The sequence below is a fragment of the Hippoglossus stenolepis genome, chromosome 23 (assembly GCF_022539355.2).
Source record: "Hippoglossus stenolepis isolate QCI-W04-F060 chromosome 23, HSTE1.2, whole genome shotgun sequence".
NCBI lineage: Eukaryota > Metazoa > Chordata > Actinopteri > Pleuronectiformes > Pleuronectidae > Hippoglossus > Hippoglossus stenolepis.
This window is the reverse complement of record NC_061505.1, coordinates 15,987,078-16,011,902: the sequence shown is the minus strand read 5'-3', so window position 1 is coordinate 16,011,902 and position 24,825 is coordinate 15,987,078. Positions and strand designations below refer to the sequence as shown.

Sequence of the window (24,825 nt, the reverse complement as noted above, 5' to 3'; positions counted from 1 at the left end):
TGAGCTCATGCATTGTTAAACCCACAGTCTACGGTTATTCCAAGGGTCACAGTTCGTGCTGGAGTTTATTTAAAGATCACAAAACACTTTCATTCCTGACTAAATGACACACCTTCAAAATATTAGACCCGCTTATCCCACAGCCCTGTGGATGTTTACTCGGGGGGGGAACACACAGTGTGACGGTGCAGGACTGGAATGACAGCCAGCCGATGACAAAACACGTTACATTTATCACAGTCCCGGACCCCGAGGGACCGGTGAATAACAAAAAAAGGAAAAAAAACATGCCAGAGTGATGTGTGTGTCTGAATGAGACAGGAAAACAGTTAAGTGGCTTTCCGTATGCTTTGTCATGCTTTGGGTAAAAGAGACGGACCGACTGGGAGGAGAGTGAGAGGGAGTGTTTTGTGTGTGTGTGTGTGTGTGAAAAAGGAAGTTTGTCCAGACAGTGTCAGATGACATCACTGTCTGTAATACTGTGTGCGTAGGTGGGGGCGGGGTTTCCAACCCTGCAGCTCTACATTATAAAAAAGACATTAACTTCATTCAGTCTTTCACACTTGAGCAGCAGCAGCAGCAGCAGCAGCAGCAGCACAGAGGGAGACTAAAGCTGAAACAACAGAGACGTGCCACAGTACCTCTCACACAGTCCAACCACAAGGTAAGAATTATCACTGGACTAAACATCCAGAGACTTGTAGATTAAAAGCTGGCGGAGTGTTTTAATCATTTGGTGTATTAACAGAATCATGCAAAACCACAGGAAATAATCATGTCAGTCTTCCATTTGGAGCAATAAGGTCGAAAACTGTTACTCTCTGTTACAGACAGTTGTAAACCTTAAGCAGCATAAGCAGACGATTTTTGAATTGTAAATAACAGCATTAAAACAGTGTGCCAAATATAACAAATATGATGGCTGTAGCCAGGTGGGAACCAGGTCTCCCTGTTTAATGAAAATGTTCCCCAGATTCCCCAAACGTGGATATGACCTCAGTTTCCTCAGTGATTATTGTAAATCTGTTATTTCTACCAGATATGATGATAATACTGTTTATTATACAGCTTTTTATCTATTTAAATTCATTTGACACTAGATTTAATGCCAACAGTGGTCGACAGTATATATTATAGTACATTAAGTCAGTTTTTAAATATTATAGTTTATTATATAAATATTATTTATTATATAAATATTACAGGGGAAATAGTCTTTTGTGAATAACTGATGGAGTGAACACCTGTTTTAATTTTTGAATCCTGCCAAGAGTGTTTTAATAGTTCCAGTGTGTTGCAAGAATTTAATGTGAGGAGGCGTGACCAAAACACACTGTTTAAATGTTGGAGTGGTGCATTAACACTTATGCCTCTTATTAGCTTAAAGACTGGACACATGGGATGTCATAATATTTCAACTGTAAAAATCAGCTGTGAGCAGGGGGAGAGTTTAGGGGTGCTACCAAATCTGACCCCTGGTGTCATGCAAAACCATCGGGTGGCTGATGCACCAGTGGGAAATCAAACTAGCTGACTGTGAATCTATGTTTGTTTAAAGATCAGACAATGTAGTTATGCAAATAGAGGCTGGGGTCAGAGTGTTACTCCTGTTCCATGATGCTAGTGCTCTCCGTCTCGTTTACTGGATACTATTGATGTTAGCAGTGGAAAACCAATGTAGCTCTTGTTATTGATGTTATTCTTCCGTCTCCTGTCCCACAAACTACACACACTGTAATACAATGTAACTTCACTGAATATTCACATGCCTTAAAGTTTGTCAAAGGAGTAGTTCTTGTAGTTCACGCTTAAAAATGAAAACATAGCTCAGACAATGGAGTGAAGGGTTTGAATATGACGACCATAACACAAAATGTGTTATGACATACAGTCACTGATGTGTAATCATTTCCTGTATCCTTACATCCGTGACCAGCAAATCCCGAAACTGTGCCGTTTTCTGGAAGCTAAAAACATTCCCACACTTCTGAAGTTTTATGGAAAACATCTGAGAGCCGATTCAAACTTCTTCGCAGTGTTGCACAACCCCATAAACTCACTCCCTCTCCCTAATAAGAAACAGGAACAATAAATCCAGTGTTTGCCCACAGACTCTCTTCTGCTTGAGATGGGGAGTTTGTTTATCTCCTGTGAATACACGGGGCAACATTTTGTGTCTGCTCTACCTCTAGGGTAAAGGCCACTATTTACACTCACATGATTGATGCTTTTTACAAATATGTGTGGAGAGGAGTCAGAGCGAGTCCTACCGGCCCAGTGACGTGCGCAATTTGTTTGAGATGCCGATGTTTACTTTCCCTTTTAGGTGATAAAATCAAGTGTACCTGCTGTAAACGGAAGGTGAATTCAAACCAACCCCCTTTAAACTCTTACCCTTTCTCTTTCTTTCTTTCCCAGGATGTTTTGTGCTTACATTTTCCTGTTGCTGACCCTGAGCAGAGTAGGGCTGGGCTCTCTGCAGGACAAGCAGACTGACTTTGGCCTGAAGGTCTTCTTCCAGCTGAGCCAGGGCTTTGTGGACAAGAATGTGGCCTTCTCCCCATACGGTGCGGCCTCCGTCATGTCCATGGCTCAGCTCGGTGCTGCCGGCAACACCCGCAAGGCCCTGACGACTGCCATGGGTTACTCTTTGCAAGGTTAGAGAATGAAACTAAAACAAATTGATTTACTCATATACTATACTCAAGAAAAGTCAGAAGGTTTATGAATACTTAAGAATTCCAGCCTCCAACGCATGCTACACGTGTATACAGATGTGTGAGGGACTACTTAACAAATGGACAAATAGATTTTGGCAGTTACACTGGTGTATTATTGGTGTATTAGCATAAAACAAACACTTATCTCCCCTGTCCTGCAGAGCGAGGGACGTCCCGGCAGCAGCGTCTCCTGCAGCGGGATCTTTCTCGGGAGGAAGGGGTGGAGATAGCCAGCGGTGTGATGGTGGAGAGGAAGATGAGTTTGGAGAAGGGATTCAGACGGGCCCTGACCAAGGCCTTCCAGACCCACCCTCACCAGGTGGACTTTACTAAGCCAGACCAGGCAGTCGCCATCATCAACTCATGGGTGTCAGACCACACAGCAGGTAACCCACACCACCCAGCACAACAGCTAACATCTGCATCCACTTTGTCCCAAGGGGGTTTCTGTCTTTTCTTCCATCTCCTGTGACTTATTTTGTATCTGTGCATTCACTCTCTAGGGTCCATCCCTGAGTTCTTGGCATCTGGATCTCTGAGTGACGAGACCCGCCTGGTCCTCCTTAACGCTCTCCACTTCCAGGGCCTCTGGAAAGTCCCCTTTGACCCCACACTGACACAGGAGAGGATGTTCCACTGCGCAAATGGCAGCACTGTGCCCGTGCACATGATGAGACTCACCAACTACTACAATTATGGTAGTCACATTGCACACATTCCTCTCAGTTGCACACATTGTTCCAAATTTGACAGATCGGTGTGCTAATTAGAGAACACTCCTTCTCCCTTTAACCAACAGGCGAATTCGTAACTCCTGATGGGGTGGACTATGATGTCATTGAAGTGCCATATGAGGGGGACACTCTGAGCATGCTGCTAGTGTCACCCTGAACCTGAGGTCACACTGAACATGCTCAGTGCAGAGCTGAGCAGCCAGAGGATTCAGCAGTGGAGGGCAGAACTGAGGAAAGTCAAGAGGCAGCTGGCCATGCCCAGGTGAGTTTACCCAACCATGTAGTTGTTGTACACGGAATGACAACACAATTGTATTTACACTTGTTTTAAATGTGATCACAATGTCTCCCTGACCACCTCTGGAAGTGGTTTGGCCGACCAGACCACAATCTGTCCTCAATGCATCTAGGGTGCATTGAGGACACCTGTACTATCATGTGGTCAAGTTCTATTATAATTGAATCGCCCCAAAACACATTTAATTTGAGGTGCACAAGGGTTTATAATTCTTATGCAGTTTAAAGTCTTTAGCAACCGAGATGAACACTGATGACTTGTGTGTTTTCGCAGGTTCACACTGAACACAGAGGTGAATTTGAAGACTACTCTGCTCAACATGGGTCTGGGAGACATGTTCAACCTGGCCAGTGCTGACTTCTCACGCATCACCAGTAAGTTAATTAAGTTCAGTCAGTTCATTTTGTGACACTTCATGTCAAGGTACTCTTATTCCCCAGTTTCTTAATCACAACCAGTGAATTAGAAGCAAGCAAGACCTCACTTTACAATGGAGACCATATTCTGAGTTGGAAAGATCTAATGACGCCTAATTTGGATGTATTCAACATTTTGGTGTGTTATTCAGGGAGAATGACTGCATATTAAATTCAAATTTTGTATCAGTTGTGTCCGGGGCTTCCTGTTCTAATCTCTGTAGTTCTGCCTTTTTATATCTTCAAGTTCCCTTACTGCATGACCATGTTAGAAATTATAATAAGTAGAAAACTGAGTTCTGTGTGTTTTTCTGTCCTGCAGCAGATGAAAGGCTGTGTGTGTCGAAGGTCCTCCAGAAAGTAAAGATCGAGGTGAATGAGCGAGGAACCAAGGGAGCAGCAGCAACAGGTGGGGTACACACACAGACAACACACACACACACACACACACACACATGGATTGGATATTTTCTCTTATTTATTAGAACTAATAGTCTTACTTCTGAAACATGTTGTTATGTATCTGTTTTTTTTTTTATTATGTAAACGAAAGTTGAAAAGTCACAATATCAAAAACTCTCTAACACTGACGCACACTGACAAGCTTGTCTGCCTCAATAATGTAAGTCAGTGGGGGATTTCATTTCTCTTGGCAGAAGAATGAATGATGGCTAACTGGCACAAACGTCAATTACATTTATTTTAGTGTTTATTTTATTATTTTTTATAAAAAATATATTGTTACATTATTCACCATATACTTGAAACAGAAATTGTCCTAAGGCAGTAATGATTATTTAATCTGGTGGTATCATGCACTGTAAATGAAAAACTGTACTGTAAAGTGTTTTGAGCGGTCATCAGGACTAGAAAAACGATATATATAAAAACAGACCATTTACCATTTCCTAAATATATCCTATACCTTAACTTTTAATGAGAAGACAACCAACAGATATGAGGCATGCAAGGCAAACATGAGGCCAGGCAACAATGACGGGAGCCCAAAGCTAATGCTGTCTTCTCCCTTCCTCCCTCTCTTAGCGGCCATCATGTTTTCTCGTATGGCAGTGGAGGAGATCAATCTGGACCGACCCTTCCTCTTCCTCATCCAGCACAAACCCACAGGTAACACTCCCTCCCATGTCTAAACTTTAACTCTCATTGAGCTGTACAACCCAGCTGAGCGGTGTCCAACTTTCACTGTTTCCCTTCCTGTGTTCAGGTGCTGTTCTGTTCATGGGCCAGTTCAACCATCCTCAGTAACAGCAACACTCTGAGGACCTGCCTATGTGTCTGCCTACCCGCCACATGTTGACCACACCGAACCACCAGGATTCATGGGACTGCTCATGACTCTGTAGACTAATTCATTGAAAGGTTTCGATTTTGAAATGCTAAATTCAAGAACACTGGGACAAAGAGATTTGACATGAAAGACGTTGGAAACCGGACTGACTGAGATATTCTTTGAAAGGACTTGATATGTTTGCTGTTTATTTATTTCTCTGAATGTTTGTGGTTCACAGATGAAGGAAAGTAAACGAATGAGGTAGCTTACTGTTGTTTAACACAACACACACTGATGCACTTCACATAGGGCGATGTTGCTGCAGACAGACTGATGGCTGTATTATTACTAAAACAGATGTATTTTGTATCTATTTTTGCAATGTGGATTTTATTGTGTTGTTTGCCTCGTATTGTTACGTTTCATTTATATTTTTGCAGTACTCCTATTTATTAAAATTCTATGTTTTTACAAAATTGCTGCGTCTGTGGTCCTTGTGGCGTTCAGGAGATCTGCGGATGGTCAACACTGACCTCTTGTGTCTAAATACAAAAAAGTTCTCCAATTTCAAACTATGTGACGTAGTCTCAATGTGGCAATTTAATGCAATTAGCTTTGAGTACAATACATTATCACAATTACAGATAATTCTTTTTTTCAAACAGACCATCACCTGTAAGCACTAGTGCTATGGAATAACATTAGAAAAAGGAATTGACAGTAGCAGTCAATTTGACTGTCTAAATGGGTCCATACTATAGAGAGATTATAAATGGGTGTCCTGTGTTGGTATTATGACAATATAATAGTAAATAATATAAAGAGTGAACTCCTTCAAATGTATTCAAAGTTAACAAATTCAAATTAGATATTTGTGTTAAGGTATAATTGTATGGTATGATTTAGATACAATTTTAAATGAAGAATTGATCACTCACTTTAGAAATGCAACTTCAGCCAGTGTCTTCTTTATGTCCTTAATGTGAATAAAGTCGACATGAGGCAATGCCACTGTGTATTGTTTGTCCCAAGAATGTATTTACCATCTTGAGGTTTGTACTTCGAAGCAGGATCTGTGGTTCTTGAAGTAGTTTCAGGTTGAACTCTGGGTTTTGTCAGGGTTATCAAAGTGGCACACTTCTTTATCATGGTAACTCTAACCTGTTTTAAAGCGGGTTAAGTCTGAGCTGAGAAATCAAAAACTATCATCAGCCCAACTATTGACCAATCAGATCCCAGGAAAGGTTTACAGTGCAGTGAGGATTAATAACAAACAGCAGATATTGTATAGATGAATGGAATAGTTCTACAGTTCAGACTTTCCATGTGTCTAACTTTTTTAAAACTTCTAAGGAACAGAGTTAGAGTTTATCCCACAGAATGAATACATCACAAAATAAAATAAAAACAACAGACTCCATAGTGAGAGGTGTTTATAGAATATCATCATCACACTGTCATAGAAAATAACTCCTCTGTTGCATTTGAGTTAATACGAGTTTATTCTAAACAACGTTACATGAACTTTATTTGGACTTCATTTATTGCGATTTGTGAAATTCTTATTCACAACAGATATAGCACACGAATTATGATAGATCCTTTGGTTACAACATTATTTACAGTAACAAATGTGTACTTGTAAAGTATGATTTAAAGTTAGATTTTCTTATATTGATTATCATTAAGAATTAAGTATTCTTATCTCCATTTAATGAACATATATATATATATAATTATTCGATAAATCCCCATTTTTCCAATTAGATTTAATAGAGAAACGTGTTGAATTTAGAGGTGAAATTTGACAAGGCTTATTTTTAGCTTACTGTTAAAACATCTTGTTCAAGTTGTACTTTGAGAATTCCATGGGTGAAAATAAAATATGTAATTTGGATTATTTTTATTGAATCATTTATAATCACCATACATAACTGGCATGCGATCACTGAGGACATATATACTAAAAACACTTTCAAAATATATGAAAAACATATGATTATATGAAAATACATAGGGCAATAAATATGTATATTTACATTAATTTGTTAATCATTTGGCACAGATGAAGAAAGCGATAGATCCAAATAGCAAAAAACAAGAAATGTAACCACAAATCTTTCCTGAGCAAGAGAGAGAGAGCATTTCTTAGGGGGGAGGGGAAACATTGATAAAACATATAAAGAAATGCTTATTATTTCAAAAATTTTCAGCAAAGAATATCTTCATCCATGATGAGAATAACTATATTAATTACATCAGAAAGAACTTAAGTCACCCATGTAAAAAAAATATCAGAGAAATGTTAAAGGATGGAACGTCACGTATTTTAAGTGCTATCCAATCTTTTAATATTTGACCAAAATCTTGTGGACTCCTCTTATGTTCTTAAGTTTGATCTGACATGCTACAGATGGTACCAGGGGTGCGTTCCAGACCGGACTCGAACCCTTCTCGAGGACTCGTGAGACCGGGGACTCGGTGGAGGTGTCACCTGAGAGGCACAGCCGAGGGAGAGACATGTGGCGCAGTGTGCGCATGTTCGTCAGAGGCGGAACTGCTGAGTGCAGCAGGCAGCGGAGTCCTGCTCGGTTCATCTGACAGACATGGAGCGTCGGTGCTAGCGGCGGCGCGTGCGTGTGCGTGTGTGTGTGTGTGTGTCTCCGTCGGACCGGTCAGTACACGGGGAGGGTTCGCCCGCAACGTCGACAGGAGCTCCGCGGGAACCGGAATAACATGGTGAGTCGGCGCGACTTCATCGGTTCAGGGAGGCAGGGGCGAGATGCTAAGCTAACGCTAGCAAGGTGTATGGTTTCAGGAAGTCTCCACCTGTGCCACCTTCACCTGGCTTCTGTCAGCGGAGCCTGACGAGCTAACAGGCCGCCTAACAGCAGGCGGGGGGGACACAGTCCCGTCTCTGTCCCTGCATCCCCCAGGTATCACATACAGTCACCTAAAGGCACCCAGCACTGTTTAAATGGACGAAGAGACATGATTGTTATTCCAGGTCTGAATAACTGTCGAGCTTCCTCAGGTTTAGCGTCAGACTTTAGTTTGTGTCAACAATGCAGGGGGCTGCTATTAGCTTCCTGCCAGCAACTACAGTTTGTTCATTTTAATATCACTATGTTAGATTAGAGTACACTTCAACTGTTAAATTGTTGAATGTTAACAATCGGCCCAATTTCCAACAGTATCGTCGCAGTACACGGTTAGAGGGATGTGACCATATGTTCAGTGTACATTGTGTTCAGAAAGTATTCAGAGCTGCCTTCTGTTTATTTGCTGCTGTCGACCGTCCCAGCTGATTGGTTATTGATGAGGATGGGAGTTGGAATGAAGACGGACCTACTGTTTCTACTGGTGTCCCTGATAATGAGATAAAGGTTGTTAATGTCATCACCCAGTATCAGCATACTGGGTGAAGTGTAGTGTCCTCAGATTATTTGAGTTGGTAAGCATGATTTAAGTTCTGTTTGTGCATTTTATATTTGTGAATGGATGATTATTTTTTATTATTAACTATGAAATATATACATATGACCATGAGGAACCCTATATTTGCTCCTAGCATTTGCATTAGCCTTGCCTGTTATGCCTGAGGGCAGAGGGACACTACTGCAAAAAATGTTTACAGTTGAAATGCAATCTTACTCAGTAAGTGCTCCACAGATACTTAGGCATTACACTTCTTTTCTTTTAAAATGTCTGGTGTAACCTGCAAGACTGCATGTGTTAATAGCCGGTAGGAAAATGTCCTTCTGTAGCATCCCTAGCTTATACCCCAAGACATTTCCAATGGCAGATCATAATAATAATAATCATTATCGTTATTATTAGTGTCATCATTATAAGTATTTGGGCAGCAAAACTGAAAACTCTAATCCACTTGATGCCTTTGGTCAGCGTGGGAAAAGCTTATGTCTCAGGCATTGCAGGAGTTGGCTCTGTGCTGTGATGCTGAGGCAGATGGAGCAGGGCTCCAGCACAGTGCTGTTCGGAGGAGGCGGAGCTCAGCTCCCGGGGGCTCAGTTTAACCCTTGACTGAACAGTCTCAGCAGTGACGGCACCCGGCTACACCAAGCCCAGAGGGACGAGCATGATTCAGCCACCACCCACACAGCTTAAGCAGGCGAAAGTTTTTTCCCCGCTGCACTCAAGTCACTTGTGATACCAGTTTGTAATGTTGGCATTTAGTCTGATAACATATAAAAAGCCAAGAGTCTGAGCAATGCTGCAGAGTTGTCATAAGTCAGCTATAAACACATTAAACTTAGCACCAGCTTGTCACTACTGCACATAAGTGGTCAATAGTGGAGTTGTTGTAAATAACTAATATACATTAGTAGTACAAAGGTCATTGATATCTCTGGTTGAGCCCCAGACTTTTCTGTGTGGAGAAACGTCTTTCTCCACACATGACACTCACACCTGGGGCGCACTAGATGTGTGTCCTGAGCTTGTGTCAGGGAACGTCTTGCCATTTTTAATTTTGGCGCACATGTTTTCAGGTTAGAGCAGCCACACTGCCTGTGTGCCTGCTGCTCTTTCATGAGAATTTCATGCTGCTTAAAACATTCATGTGACAATTTATACTCGATGTACGCGATATAGTCATTTTATACATCGCATGTGGTAAAAGCCATCGAGTATATTCTATATATCGCCCACCCCTAGTCATTAATATTGATTACATGTCCTTATTTATTTGTACATACGTCGGTGTGGTTCACAGCAAAATAGAAAACGATCTTTCACCACAGTTTCATTGCCTATCTATCAAATATGTTACGTGCAGAATTATTTTCAACACTTCTCGTACTGTTTCAAAGTGAAATCTCTCTGGTGTTTCTGTTGAGCAAGATTTTTGTTGTCAAGTAAGGTCTGAATAATGCACAGCTTTGTACCGTAGAGTCCTGGCTTTTAGTTGAGCACATAGGCCTGCTTTTATTCAAGGTAATACAGCCCTCATACCAGAAACCTCATGTAGGAGTTCCACAGCAGGCACCCATCTGTTTGAGCAACAGACATCCGCAAGATGCAGCAGGTCAGTGATGCAGCCACCATGCTCTGAACACACACCTAGTGTGGCCCAAGCATTAGAATTCCTTTCCCTTCCAGTCCCGGTTGTTCCACGTCTTCAATTTAGAAAATATGGGCACTTTGGCTCTTGGGAACTTTCAGTGCAGCAGAATGTTTTGTAGCCTTACCCAGAATGACACATTACGCTTCTGAGCTCTTCAAGCTAATGAAATGGGCTATTTTAGTTTTTTTCTTTTACAGTAGATTTGTGTCACGGTTGCTTTTATTAGATTTTCTTTTATTAGAGCTGTCATAATCAAAGTCACTGCAGTATGTGACCCAGTTTCGATTCACAGCAGCCTGCTCCTGCAAAATTATTACAGCTACAGTTTCAAGTCGAATCGCCATTTATCTTGTCAGAGTATCCTGTCGGAGTGTCCTCCCTCCACATTCCCCAGCTGACCCGAGCTCACTTTACTCTTTAACAATAAACACCAACACTAATCAGAAGTTATTAGGACTCGTTCATTACTTGACGTTTACTTTGTGTAAGTTTGATTAGCTCTAGAATTTATGAGGCACGCATTTAAACTCATCGCAAAAACGCCAACATTCTGTGCAAACGCAGTTCACCTGCCAATTCCAGATGGTATTCAGTACTGTCATGAGAACTATTAAAAAGTAAAGACCTTTACCATCATTTGTAGTCAATAATAGGGCTGGGCGATTCGGCCTAAAACAAATATCGCAATATTTTTCTGATCATTGAGCAGCTGTGAATCATAGAGGGAACTCTGTGTTTTCACTGTTTGTTTTCACTGTTCTTCAACCAAGTCACTGACCGGCTGCTTCACTTGAACGCACCTTGCACCTCGCACCTCACAACACACACACACACAAGCGTCCACTCTCGCTGGAGTGAACGCCGTTCACTTTCACCATTTGTAAACTGATTAGTTCAGTTCAGCGTTCACAAAGAATATGAACAAACTCTCAATAACCATCTCTGAACTCGCGTCAACTCGCTGGGACTCTTCACTTTCTTTCTCTCCATGCTCTCTGAGTCTCTTCCCTACTAGTTCACTCCCCCGCCCATCCAGAGTTTTCTGGATGGGCGGGGGAGTGAACTGTCTCCTGTGAGAGGGGCCTGAGCGAGAGAAGCGAAACTCAAAGAGAATTTCATGCTGCTTAAAACATTCATGTGACAATTTACACTCGATGGACGATAAAGTCATTTTATACATCGCATGTGGTAAAAGCCATGATACATCGAGTATATTCGATATATCGCCCACCCCTAGTCATTAATATTGATTACATATCCTTATTTATTTGTACATACGTCGATATGGAATGTGTATAAATCCTCTTCTCATTCTTCTCCTTGTTTTAAACTGTATCCGTCCCTTTCTGTTCCTAGATGAGGTTCATGCTGCTTTTCAGCCGACAGGGGAAGCTGCGTCTGCAGAAGTGGTACACAGCCACATCCGAGCGTGACAAGAAGAAGATGGTCAGGGATCTGATGCAGATCGTGCTGGCCCGCAAACCAAAGATGTGTAGCTTCTTAGAATGGAGGGACCTCAAGATTGTCTATAAAAGGTAAAAACACTCAATCATAAATCATAAACTGCCACAAAACTTCAATTGGAGCAGCGACTGCTCAGATCCTATTATTATTATTATTATTATTAAAAACCTATAACAACCAGTACATACTGAATGAATGTCAGGTTCCACTTTGATTCATGACTTAATTTTGACTGTGTTTTACTAATGTTTATCAAAATACATGCACACATGCACACACATACAAGTGACTGCACACTAAAGCTGTCACTTTTTCCAAAAATCAATAACAAATTGGACACAACGCGGAATTCATCTGAATGTTCTTGAATTAGGTTGAACACTGACATTTTTCTGTTTGTCTATTGTGCCTTATCTGTCAGCCTGGATGGGAGGCTTAGTTGAAAAGTAAGCCGGAACAGGAAAGTTACTAGCACATTACTAGCTTACTTAACTAATAGATCCAGAAGGCATGCAATAGATCAAGCTGATAAGCAACGCCCTCTGCTAGACCACACGGCAAACTGTGTACGAATTTGAATTAAAAGTGACAGCCCCACTGTTCTGCTTTGGCAACAGGAAGAGAGGACGATGTTAGATACTGTTCATTTCTGGGCTTATATTTTGAATATACATGACTAGGGCTGCAAATACAGTGGAAACCGCTTATAGTATCACATTTGTCCTGTGCCAAAATGCTCATTATAAGCGGTTGATTACAATAACCAAATTGCATAGCTTCTGTATGACGCAGAGAGGAGCAGTAAATTACTGACATAGCCAGTGAAAACTGTCACATATAACTTTTATTGTCCAAACATGTATGTAGAGACCCAAAATGAACACTGTAAGGAGACTACCTGATCACTATAACCAAAATATTTACAAAGCATTTGTATAGGAACAATTCTGTCCTGAGTTTTTTGATCCATATCCTTAAGGGTTGATCACTATATCCGTGATCACCATAAGCGGTTTCCACTGTAATTATTTTCATCCTCTCACTGAAGTTCCAGTTGGTTTCCCGAATGATAATTTTGTCCATACATTTTTGAAAAATATGAATAATATTATATATTTCTCAAAGCCTAAGGGGACATAGTTAAAATGTCTTCTTTGCAAAATACCTGCTGATAAATCATTTTAGCTCTGTAGACAGGTCTGATGTGTGTGTGTGTGTGTGTGTGTGTGTGTGTGTGTGTGTGTGTGTGTGTGTGTGTGTGTGTGTGTGTGTGTGTGTGTGTGTGTGTGTGTGTGTGTGTGTGTGTGTGTGTGTGTGTGTGTGTGTGTGTGTGTGTGTGTGGAGACCAACCTAAAGGCCAAACACAACCTGACAAGGCAGTGCTGTTAATCTAGGTAAAGGAGGAAAAATGTCTGTGCAGATGTTAACACAATTTAGGCAACAGCCTGTAAATAAGTGTCTTATGATTTATTTAATGGTAATATTTTCACTGGGAACTGTCACACAATTCATTTTATTGGTTATTTTTCCTTTACTAAGTTAATTGCCCTTAGACTTGTCCTGACGCACAAAATAGAGGCGAGTGCTATAATTTCATATTATACTTCCTTGTTTAACTACTTAAAACACTACACTGTACTTAAGTTCATCTCACAGAGACCAACAAAAGTTGAGTAGCTGAGTTTCGTTATATTTTAGGTGGGTGGACAAGGTTAGACCCCGCATTCTGTTTTCATCGATCTAACCGCACACACGCACACACACACACACACACACACACACACACACACTCACATAAGTGAGTCAAGGCTCAGTACTGTGAGCAGAATGCAGAGGTGGACCAGCAAAACAAAGAAGCTATCGGCCTGTGTCTGTGTGCGCATGCGTGCGTGTATGTGTGGGTTGCTAGGTGGGTGATGTGTTAAGGGAATTCCTGCAGTGGAGACTGAGGGAACACTGCACTTGTAGTAGAGGATCTGCTGTTCAGCAGAAATCTCCTGTTTGCCTTTTCTCACAAGCCTTGGATTGCTTTTAAATTAAATTCCACAGTTTACATATTTATATTATATATTTATACTGTTGCCAAATTTGACAGTTGCACTTGGTCTTCGAGTATAATTTGTATAAATATATAAAATGTGTATTATCATAAATTAAAGTAATTTTGTGCTTTTGGATATTGTGATAGGCATTTTGTTGTTTTCTAATGTTTTGTCGACCAATTAGTTATTTGGGAAGGTAATCAGTACATGAATGAGAACAAATAAGTGTCCCCAGTTGCAGCCTTAAGTGAGAGTTTAATATTTTATCCAAACAGCTTATTTTAACAAGTTAACACTGTATAGAGGGGTCTCAGGTCATGCTGCCCAGATTTTCAGTTGCCATTCGGCCACTCTGGTTTGCCAGTTCGTTTGTCTAGGCTAGAGTGAAAGCTGTCAATCAAACTTTGGATGCACAAATCAAATACAAACATTCAGACCGTGAGAGCTGTGAATCCCTTATAATCTGAGAGAAAACCTCCTGCACAACAACTAGCCTAAATGTTCATTTGAGGATGCTGTGTGATGCTGTGAGGGCTTAGTCATAGGCTAATATGGCTTCAGATTTATCAACATCTAGACACTTGTTGTTGTAAAAAAGCCTGTCTGCGTATTTAAAAAAATCTAATCAAATTCAATATCTTCTTACTTTTTCAATGATTTTTTAAATTTGTGTATTTTGTAATCGTTACGTGTGGTTGCTGATTGTACACTTGGGAGTTGATGGTTTCCATATCAGACTTCAGACAGGATCTTGTCCAACGTGTTTAGTTTGTATAAAGATGAAACAGGCGGGCAGAATGTCCACTCATAGTTTAGAGAATCAGGGTTGAAGTAGTTGAGGCTAGTTTTTATGTAAACATCAAAATGGGAAGTTGAGAACGGCACACTGCTTTGTGTGTCAACAAAGACAAGCTCGTGAGTGACTTTCGCTGGAGTGAACGTCATTCACGTTAACGTTCATCATATGAAAACTGATTCGTTCAGTTCATTGTTCATGAAAAATATAATTGTTCATGCATAACACTGTACAGGGAGCCACTGAGGAGGGGCTGAAGAGCCGTGGGTTGCCGACCCCTGGGTAAGGGTTAGTGGCCCGAATTGGAAAAGATCAGATTTAATGTGACTTGTGCTGTCCACAAAGTCAGGAAAAAAACAGACCTTAGATATGAGGGGCACTTGAGCCTGCAGTCTGAATGTAGCCTTGAGTCTCTTAATTTATCACTGGTGTGTTTTATCTGAAACACACAATAAACCTATTGGATGACCATCTCCCATTCCCTTTAAAAACCAAGTGTGCTTGACCATCTGTGTGTGTTTAATGCAGTGTGTGCTCATTGTGCACCCAACTATGTAGGCGCATGTTACTGTCTTCATGAAAAGCTTCAAAGGGATAGAAAAACACTCATTATCTACTCACCACTATGCCGATGGAAGTGTGTGAGTCCACAAAACACTTTTCTAGTTTCAGGGGTGAACAGCGTTGCAGCCAAATCCAATACAATTGAAGTAAATGCCTCCATACTGCTCCTATGGTGTCATGCAACTGTCCGTAAGCCCCAACATTCAAATTCGACTTGAAACGCCGTCATTTACACCATGTCTTTAGCCTAAATATCCGCTGTAGTCCTCTTAGTTACTGCTGCAGCAACTTCAGCTATCGCGAGTTCTTGCGAGAATCGTGAGTATCGCGAGACAAGATCAGCGAGTTACTGCTGAGTGAATTTTCATTTTTGGGTGAACTATCCCATTAAGATAACAGTGAAATACTGTGTCACTGGCTTAAGACAAGGTTTATATGAAATGGTTTTCTGTTGCCTCAAGATGGCAATGCGCCTGAGCACACCTTATTTTACGATCATGGGCGCTCCAATGGGTGCAAGTGCAACGAGGATACTGGATGAAAACTGTGTCAGTCTGAAACAAACAAAGATGCTTTGTGCAGGGTGTAACGTTGGGCCCTGTATGTTTACATTTGTGTTTCTGTGAGTTTCAGTCATGTGTTGTGTTATTGTATTGATATACTGTTCTTGTGTGTGTGTTTCTTCATGCAGGTATGCCAGCTTGTATTTCTGTTGTGCAATTGAAGAGCAGGACAATGAGCTGATCACACTGGAAGTTATTCACCGCTTCGTAGAGCTGCTTGATAAATACTTTGGCAGTGTAAGTGATTAATCTCTAAATATCCCTGTGTTGTTCCTGCTCTGTTTGCAAGCTCTCTGTAGTTGATTTCACAGTTGAGGAATTCACTGTTCCTTCCAAACCCTATTGCCCAGTCCTAGTTTAGAGCAAGGATCCTACAGTCAAACATGTCTAATTCAGGTCCCAGGTCTGTTTAACATGATGTATAATGCCGAAGTGGATCTAAGAGGACCAATCCGTGATCAGACAGCACTCATCATGATGGAGCTGTTGTGTGTGTGTGTGTGTGTGTGTGTGTGTGTGTGTGTGTGTGTGTGTGTGTGTGTGTGTGTGTGTGTGTGTGTATATTAACAAACAATAATGATAAGCAATACCTACTGCTTATCAAAAGTCGTTTTTGGGGTCTCTCCATAATTTCTAAGGCCTTGACCTTGCAATGTAAAGTGATAATGTATGTAATGATTTGGCGCTATACAAATATCATTGAATTGAATTTTATTATCCTTGATTTATCAAAGCTGATTCTAAATTAGTTCCACTGTGACCTTTTTCAATCTGCAGGAAGTAAGAACAGAAAACCTGGATGCGTTGTGTGTGAAGACTTTTCCTGCAGCAGGAAGCATGAATGACCTGTGTTTTGCTTTGTACAGGTGTGTGAGCTGGACATCATCTTTAACTTTGAGAAGGCGTACTTCATTCTAGATGAGTTCCTAATGGGAGGAGAGATCCAGGACACGTCTAAGAAGAGCGTCCTCAAAGCCATCGAACAAGCGGACATACTGCAGGAGGTAAGCTTGGCTTCAGGGGTTTTATCCACCACCTCCGTCAAGAACGGTTTGATTTCCTTTCCTGATTCTGTCAGTTATCAATCAATCAGCTGTATTAGCATAGCCCATATTCACAAATTCTCAGTTGCCTCATAGGGCTTATCGAGGTGTGACATTATGTGAGCAGATTATCACAAAACATCTGGTAAAAAACTATTCCATGGATCTGTAGGAGCGCACCCAGCTACAGCAAGGTGTCATGAAGCCTTGTTGTTTTCTCTCTCTCTCTCTTCGGGTTTCTCGAGATGTCTCAGGAACGCCTTCAGGGAACTTCTTCAAATTTAATACCAGTGTTCTCTTGAAAGGATAAAGTGGTTAGATTTTGGTGCTAAAAGTAAAAAAAATTCAAGGTTACTAACAAACAAACACATTTTAACTCAATAGTTGTTTGATAACGTGACAAATTTTCAGATAAATATCTCACTGGATAAAATGGGCATTTTACAATCAAAAAGTCAAAGGTCAATGTCATTGTGACATAATACTCTACGAAACCATTTCTCTGTCGATGGTTCAACACAGGAGGGAAGATTGTGACCATATTAACTGCAGTAAACTGAGTGGTTGCTGGAGGCAAATAACTGTGAGGCCAGAATTCTAAAACCCATCATTGATCTAATTTGCCTTTTTAGATAATCTTTTACTTTAACAGATGCAGTGCGAACACAATCATTCTAATTCTCTTTCACAATCCAGACACAGTGTACTCGGTATGTAAGTTCCGAGGTGTGAAACCCAGCCTCAGGTTATCATTTATTGAAGCTGTGGGAGGAACGTGAGAGCACCACGGTCTCTGGCCTGACTGATGTCGTGATTCGTGTCTGTACCTCTGAGAGCTAGCACGCTGAATATAATGTTGACTTAATGACTAAATATAATGATGTAAAAAGTGTATACGTTCTTTTTTTCATTTTCATATTGTAACTGAGTAATTCATTTTGATGTCTCTGTGTTCCCCTCTGCAGGAGGACGAGTCTCCCAGGAGTGTGTTGGAGGAAATGGGCTTGGCATAATACACAGCGTTGTTGTGAGAGATTATAGATACTAAGGTAGAGAGCTGGATGTGAGGGGATGGGGCAGCATCTGGGATTGCACTGTCTTGGACTGACTGACTGGCTCTGTGTATCTGTGGCTCTGGGGACTGATGTTGAACCAGGGAAGAGACTCAGTTAAGAGTGGAAGAACCTTACATTGCATTGACAGGCCCTAAAGCTCTGTGTGTGTGCGTGTGTGTGTTTGTGTGTGCGTGCGTGTGTGTGTGGATGTGTCTGTGTGTGATGTAGGCATAGGGTGGAGGTAATGAGTTACACTTAAACTAATATGTGGCTTTGGGGGTGGGGTGTTTTTATTTAAAAGGAGGGAAGTGGAGTTTGTCTTTGCTGTAAGTAAGTAAAGATAAGAAGCCACAGAGGAAACTGCTGTCTGAGTCACTATGAGGCAGGTTTGCAGTTTGACTGAAGAGAAGCAGGTTGAACTGTCACATCTTGTCGAGAATAATCGTGAGTTACTCTGATTGTGGACTGGTCATTAGAGTTGTGAGACAGACAAAAAAGGAGGACATCACTGAAGTGGTGAGTTTGATGTCGCTCTACATGTTTTCTATTTTAAATAATTCTCATGAAAGATCAAAACCAGCAGTGAGTTTGTGCAGCCCTGAACACTTTAACATCCCTCCTCTGTCTGTGGCTCTCAGCCACAAATTCACTGATTCCTACGTAGGAGGAAAATCTTAAATAACAACAGCTCATAGATATATTTTTCCAAAAGGTTCAGTAATTTCCAAAAATGCTACAGGGGAATGCTGTAGTTTTAATAATTATTACTAAAATAGGAAAAAATAATCAATTTGTTGGGTACTACTGTATTTGCAGTGACTGATTAATTCATATTTGTGGCAGCAGGACGGTGTGTGTGTGGGAACATGTAAACTACAGTGCCTGTTGTCAATGATGGAAAATGTCACCTAATGGAGCAGTGTGTTACTCTTGGGAACAATGGAGCTCTGTGTCTCTGAGGAATGAGCTATATCGCACAAGTGAACACGAACTGTTTAGTATCACTTCATTATCAGTTTTGACCTGCACATGAGATCTGTTGACGTTGAGACAAATGTAGAATATCCCCAGATGTTTAAAGTAAAATTCTGTCAATGCAGTCCTGTTTTGGTAACCATGATTTGCCATGATTCTTGTTGGTTATGGTTATGTAATAATGTACAAAATAATTGACAAACTGTGCAATCTGCAGAACATACAGGATGGTCATTGTCGCCCATTTCCATTTATTACAGCAGAACTTGTGCTCAAATCATTTATCACCTGACGTTTTCTCTGTAGTTTTAAGTCTGGGAAATTTATTTTATAGTTTTATCCATTGTTCCTATCAGCTACTCCAAAGGACAACCAAACAGATCCCAAATTTAACTATTTAACGTGTTTCTGAATTGCCAGTTTGGATGAGAAACACAGTGCAGTGCATCATGTTGTAAAAGTGCAAATGCTAATGATCACTGTTCCATTCAGATGTGAAGCAGGAAGTAGCTCTGAGGGAGGACGTGGACATTGGGGCGATAACATTCACCTTCATTCTCTTACATCAGAAAGCCATATGAAGTCATTGTATCCTCAGAACTCAGCAATGCAGAGATGTAAGAGCAACATGATCATAACCGACAGGACTCAGGGCTATAACTACGCCAGACAGAGTTTGGTTTTGTATTCTTCCATTTGTGATTGGCCCATCTCACCCAACACACTCGGTGAGGAAGTGCATTGTGGAATCATAAATAATGAACCAAAGACGGAGCCTGTTCACACATGAGCCGTTCAAATGTACCGCGAGTGGACTGATGTACCAGATGAGATGGAAATGTCCAATCTGTCTTATGCAATTTTACAAGGTGCAGCTGAGAATCACATTCCACCAAGTTTTCCTCCTGACAGCAAACACTGGTGGATGAAAAGAAGCAAGGTTCAGTGTTGGAGTTGGGACTTGACTTTGTCCCGCTGGCAAATCACCTGATGATTGAATTCAACGATATTGTGCGAAAATGGTCTCGGATGTTTCTTATGTTCCCCTAAATATTTTTTACAATGTTTTTAATTATTCATCTCACTGTGCAGTTTTATTGGTGTTGGTAATCTAAGTTTGATGTGTTTTGTGAAATTCAGGATGAGCTCCCAATGCTATACCAATAGAAGTAAAGGAAAAAAAATTATTAAAATGTTGCTATTTCTTTGCAAGCTGTCATATTCATGTTCACTTATCTTATTTCCTCAGACAAGATGAGGTCTTTAAAAGCGAAAATGTGTCGCAGGAAGTGATTTGTCAGCAAATATTCACGAGCTTACATCAATATGTCTGGAATTAATGATCATTTCAGTGATTATTTCTTATTCGGTGACCATTTAGTGAGACTTTCTGCTGCCGAAATCTCTATTTACTCTGACAGTGCCGGTACTGTAAATACTGTCATTATTTATTTATGTTTCTAAAATAGGGTCCGGTGTTATGGTACTATAGGAAATATGTATCATCGCTCATTTTATGCAACTGAAATGGTCAAAAAAATCTTTGCTAAAAATGCTTGTCAGCTATATCACTGTAAGCTGCCATTTTCTAGGGTTTTGCCACATTTTCCCAACCCTCTGTAATTCGATGTTTGTCATTACACCTGGATATCAATTATACAACACTCTCAGGAGCTTCGTCTCATTTTTATGAGAAAATAAATTTGATTTTCACTCATCAGATTCCTTGGTTACAATGTTACAACGTCTCTAAATCTGTAAAAGACTGTTGGAAGATGATGGATGGTGGAAGATTTTAGTGAAGCTCAAAGTTTGGTATTCTTCTCTCCGGGGCTTTGCTGCCTTCCTTAGAAAGCTGTTGGTTTTAAGACTAAATGCAATACGGAGAGGATGGAGTTCAAAGATTTGAATGTGTGAATAATCCTTCAGATAATGATGGTTGGAGTTTGTGTTTGTGGGTCAGGAAACTTTCTGTTGTGGCAGTCAAATCCTCAGCTGTTGCCATGTTCAGTCCTGTTTACCCTGTGGTTAAATCAGTAAATATTGTGGTGTCTGAAAATAATCCTATTGCTCATCATGAAAACCTAATTTAAGGCTGCATATGAAAGTACTATATAACACTGTTGTTGTATTGGCTTGTCACTGCAACAGTGTCCTCTCCAGGAAAGTGCTACACCCTCAAATGACCTCCCATCTTTACGCCTTAAAAGACCGAGGGCGGGGTTTCTCTGCTCAACCCTGATTGTTCGTCCATATAGTAGACATACGCACACATTGGTGTAATTCATGACCATTGGGCGATCGAGATCGTCATAACGACAACCAATCAGTTTCCTACAACATAGCTGGCTTTCATGGTAAAGTGCTAGGCTAGCTGGCCATGCAATAATAAGTAAAGTACACAGGAAAGTAACTTTACAAGCAGATACCATATACATACCAGGCTCACCAGCTATTTCAGCCTTCCAGGCTCATTTAGACATATCATGATTTGATTGGCTGGTTGCCTGTGCTGCTGCTAGAAGAGTTGAGCTTCTCTAAACAACTACCACATTGCTATGCAATCAAAGTCAAGCAGCGGAACCATAATGACGTTCGACAACACGTGACATCACCACGTTCACAGTTGAGGAGCAGCGTCTCTTTGGAACCCTCCAGTGTGCTCATTCAGCTCCTTAAGGCCTTAACATGTGATCTGATTGTTTTTTCTCCACTGTTAGAGAGGATGATTCACAGTAGAACAAGTGAAAAAGATGGCCATGGACATATAAGACTAAAAATATGTTGAGTTATGATCGGCTGCAAAACGATACGTGGACCAGCGTTCAGGAGAAGTGAATGCGAATCAGAATTTTGATCGAAGATATTGTCTTTGTGTGACCTTGAGGGCCTTCATACGTTTTATACAGTACACCATCTAAAGGCAAACATGTCTCTGCTCTCATAACCTCCTGCCTCCCTGATCTCCTCCAACAGTCTAGTTTCTCTGTTGTATCTTTTTAGTCTCTCTGAAGTCATGTGTCACTGCACTCTGTTGTTCACGCATGACACAATGAATGAGATTCAGACTCTGCCTCATGTGGCCACTTGCGGTATGACGTGATAGTGGTTTGTTTCCCAAAGTTCCAAAACCAATGGCGCAGAGTTCCTGCTGTTCCACACTCTGACAAGCTCTTCTCTTGAAGCGTGCCGATCCCTTGATCCTCGTCCCTGCTTCCTTTTCATTGGAGTCCGCGCCCACTTTAAGATTTTTTACCTGACTAAGGTTGTATCATTAATCTCTTATGCAATGCCTTGCAATGAATGTTGTAATTTTCTTGTTTTGAAATGAATTCAAACAGAGTGAAGATTTTGAATTGGAATCTCCTGTTAAAGGTTTTTTGGTTCTTTTGAGGAAGATGAGCTGGCGTGTGGTGGGGCCCTAGTGTAGGAAGGCTAAAGGGACTCAATGTGTGAATGTAATTTTATAAAGAAATAAAACATTTTAAGCTAAATCAAACCTTTTGTTCCTGATGTGTTGTCAAATCAGCAGGTACTGCACATTAAAATATGTTCCACAACACCAGTTGTCTCCTAATTGTTGCATAATTCCAAATGTTTTATACACACATTTTTGTGCTAAGGACACACAAACTTAACCCACATCTATTGGACACCTTCCTTAATAATTCATATCAAGTGGGCTGGCAAGTCAGTCTGATACAGCATTTTAGCCTTTTGTGACTGTCCCCCCAAGCATCAGTTATTTTTTTCAAAATGCCTTTTAACTTACAGAAGTGGCTGAGAAGAAATCCCAATATGCAGCATCTAACAACACAACGCCTACACATTTCAACAATGTCCCAGGAGATAACTGCGGAAAAGAAATGAATACAGAGTAAGCATGCAGTGTTGCATCACCAGTTTAAGCAAATCCCTAATATTTTACAAGCAGCAGTGTAACATGTGCACATACACATGTGACTCTATTGTCACCGCTGAGTTAAATACTCTGTAAATTTAAAACTAGGCTTTTTATAAACATACATGTGTTTAGAAATTTCAAAAATTGGATTCAAAGCTTTGAAAATAAGATCTGAAATATTTGCTTTGTCCGTTTCAGAATAGAACATAGAGTATGATCCTTTCATCACATTATACATCAGGGGGTTTACGGCCATGTTTGGTAACTGTTACCATCAGAACCTTTCCAATGGATACAACTCAGACCTTCAGTGAAAAAAGGTCTTCAATTACAAAGACACAACATTGTTCACTTTGGAATTAAAGCCACCTTGAAAACCCACAACACCTTTTTGGGCTCATTTGCACAAACACATTGGTGAGTATGTTGAGCAGTAACATTTACAATTATATCACAATAAAGTCAGTTTCAATCCTGTCAAAGAACAAATGAAAATCAATCAATCAATCAATCAAATTTTATTTGTATAGCCCATATTCACAAATCACAATGTGTCTCATAGGGCTTTAACAAGGTGTGACACCCTCTGCCCTTAACACTCAACTAGAGTCAGGAAAAACTACTAAAATGTTTGGGAGAGAGCAAGTTATGTGCTTAACTTGATCCTGATTACAGAGTCGGAGAACTTTTTCTCAGGCCCAAATATAAACCATTCTGAGATTATACCCAGCAAACATTAAGATGTTGAAAAAATGTTAGAATGATGTTGTCAGGGGTTGAAATATAAAGCCAGAATTAGAGCTGAACCAGGATGAAACATAATCAATCATTGAATTTGGACAGTTGCTTGTCCTGCAAACATAATTTAAATTGAAAAAGTACTTCATAACCCTTTTTATAGGAAGAGTTTGAATTTCAGTTCAGACTCAATGGGTGGAACGGACATACAGACATCCGATTCAAACATGAACTGATGTCAAACATTCCAATACTCCAAGGCAGAAAAAGAGTTCAGGGGTCCAGTGGCACACAAACCTTGGCAGAGAAGAGCAGTGGTTAGATGGCAGGCCGGCGGTGAGAGAAATGAGCCGTCCAAATTAACAGAGATCGGACAAAGTTGGCCGAAATGCTTGAATCAGATGGTCTGTGATGATCTGACAGTAGTACTGTTCCAGCTGGTCCTTAAGTACTGTGACAGGTGGGGGGGGATTGCTGAATAAGATGCAGGTTTTGAAGAGAGTTGGCCAGCAGCACCACATTATACAGGAACAGAAGCAGAACAGGGACAAAGTAGAGAACACACTTCCAGGCAAAGATCCTGTTGAGGTGCCAACACTCCTGAAAGTAAGGGTATGAATGTACACCTGCATATCATTTAAAACATGTGTCAGGTGAAAGGTTATGTCATAGACCTGTCGTCAATCCCCGGGTGGATGCCTCTCTCTCTCCCCTTAGCTTTCTCTCTCTGTCTGTCTCTATCTCTCTATCTTTCTCTTTCTCTATCTTTCTCTATCTCTTTCTCTTTCTCTTTCTCTATCTTTCTCCATCGTTCTCTTTCTCTATCTTTCTCTATCTCTATCTCTTTCTCTTTCTCTTTCTCAACCTTTCTCTTTCTCTTTCTCTTTCTCTATCTCTATCTCTATCTCTATCGCTATCTTCCTCTTTCTCTTTCTCTTTCTCTTTCTCTATCTCTTTCTCAATCTTTCTCTTTCTCTTTCTCTTTCTCTATCTCTATCTCTATCGCTATCTTCCTCTTTCTCTTCCTCTTCCTCTTTCTTTCTCTTCTCTATCTCTATCTCTCTATCTTTCTCTCTCTATCTTTCTCTCTCTGTCTCTCTCTCTCTCTCTCTCTCTCTCTCTCTGCAGGTGTATCT

At 40.7% G+C, this 24,825-nt stretch overlaps 2 protein-coding genes across 2 annotated transcripts; both read left to right on the top strand.

Annotated features, from left to right (window-relative positions):
- Window positions 1-541: 541 nt before the first annotated feature.
- Window positions 542-5,935, top strand: serpine1 (serpin peptidase inhibitor, clade E (nexin, plasminogen activator inhibitor type 1), member 1). The gene is given in 10 exon segments (XM_035148315.2): window positions 542-664; window positions 2,419-2,657; window positions 2,882-3,106; window positions 3,224-3,418; window positions 3,520-3,607; window positions 3,609-3,716; window positions 4,026-4,126; window positions 4,491-4,577; window positions 5,213-5,296; window positions 5,394-5,935. Coding segments are annotated over 9 exon segments (1,167 nt in total). The 5' UTR covers window positions 542-664; window position 2,419; the 3' UTR covers window positions 5,435-5,935.
- Window positions 5,936-7,985: 2,050 nt separating this feature from the next.
- ap1s1 (adaptor related protein complex 1 subunit sigma 1) lies at window positions 7,986-22,612 on the top strand. Its single transcript, XM_035148838.2, has 5 exons — window positions 7,986-8,198; window positions 11,902-12,080; window positions 16,103-16,211; window positions 16,841-16,978; window positions 17,983-22,612. Exons 1-5 carry the CDS (start codon window positions 8,196-8,198, stop codon window positions 18,028-18,030), a joined length of 477 nt encoding a protein of 158 aa, XP_035004729.1. The 5' UTR covers window positions 7,986-8,195; the 3' UTR covers window positions 18,031-22,612.
- The last annotated feature ends 2,213 nt before the right edge of the window (window positions 22,613-24,825 follow it).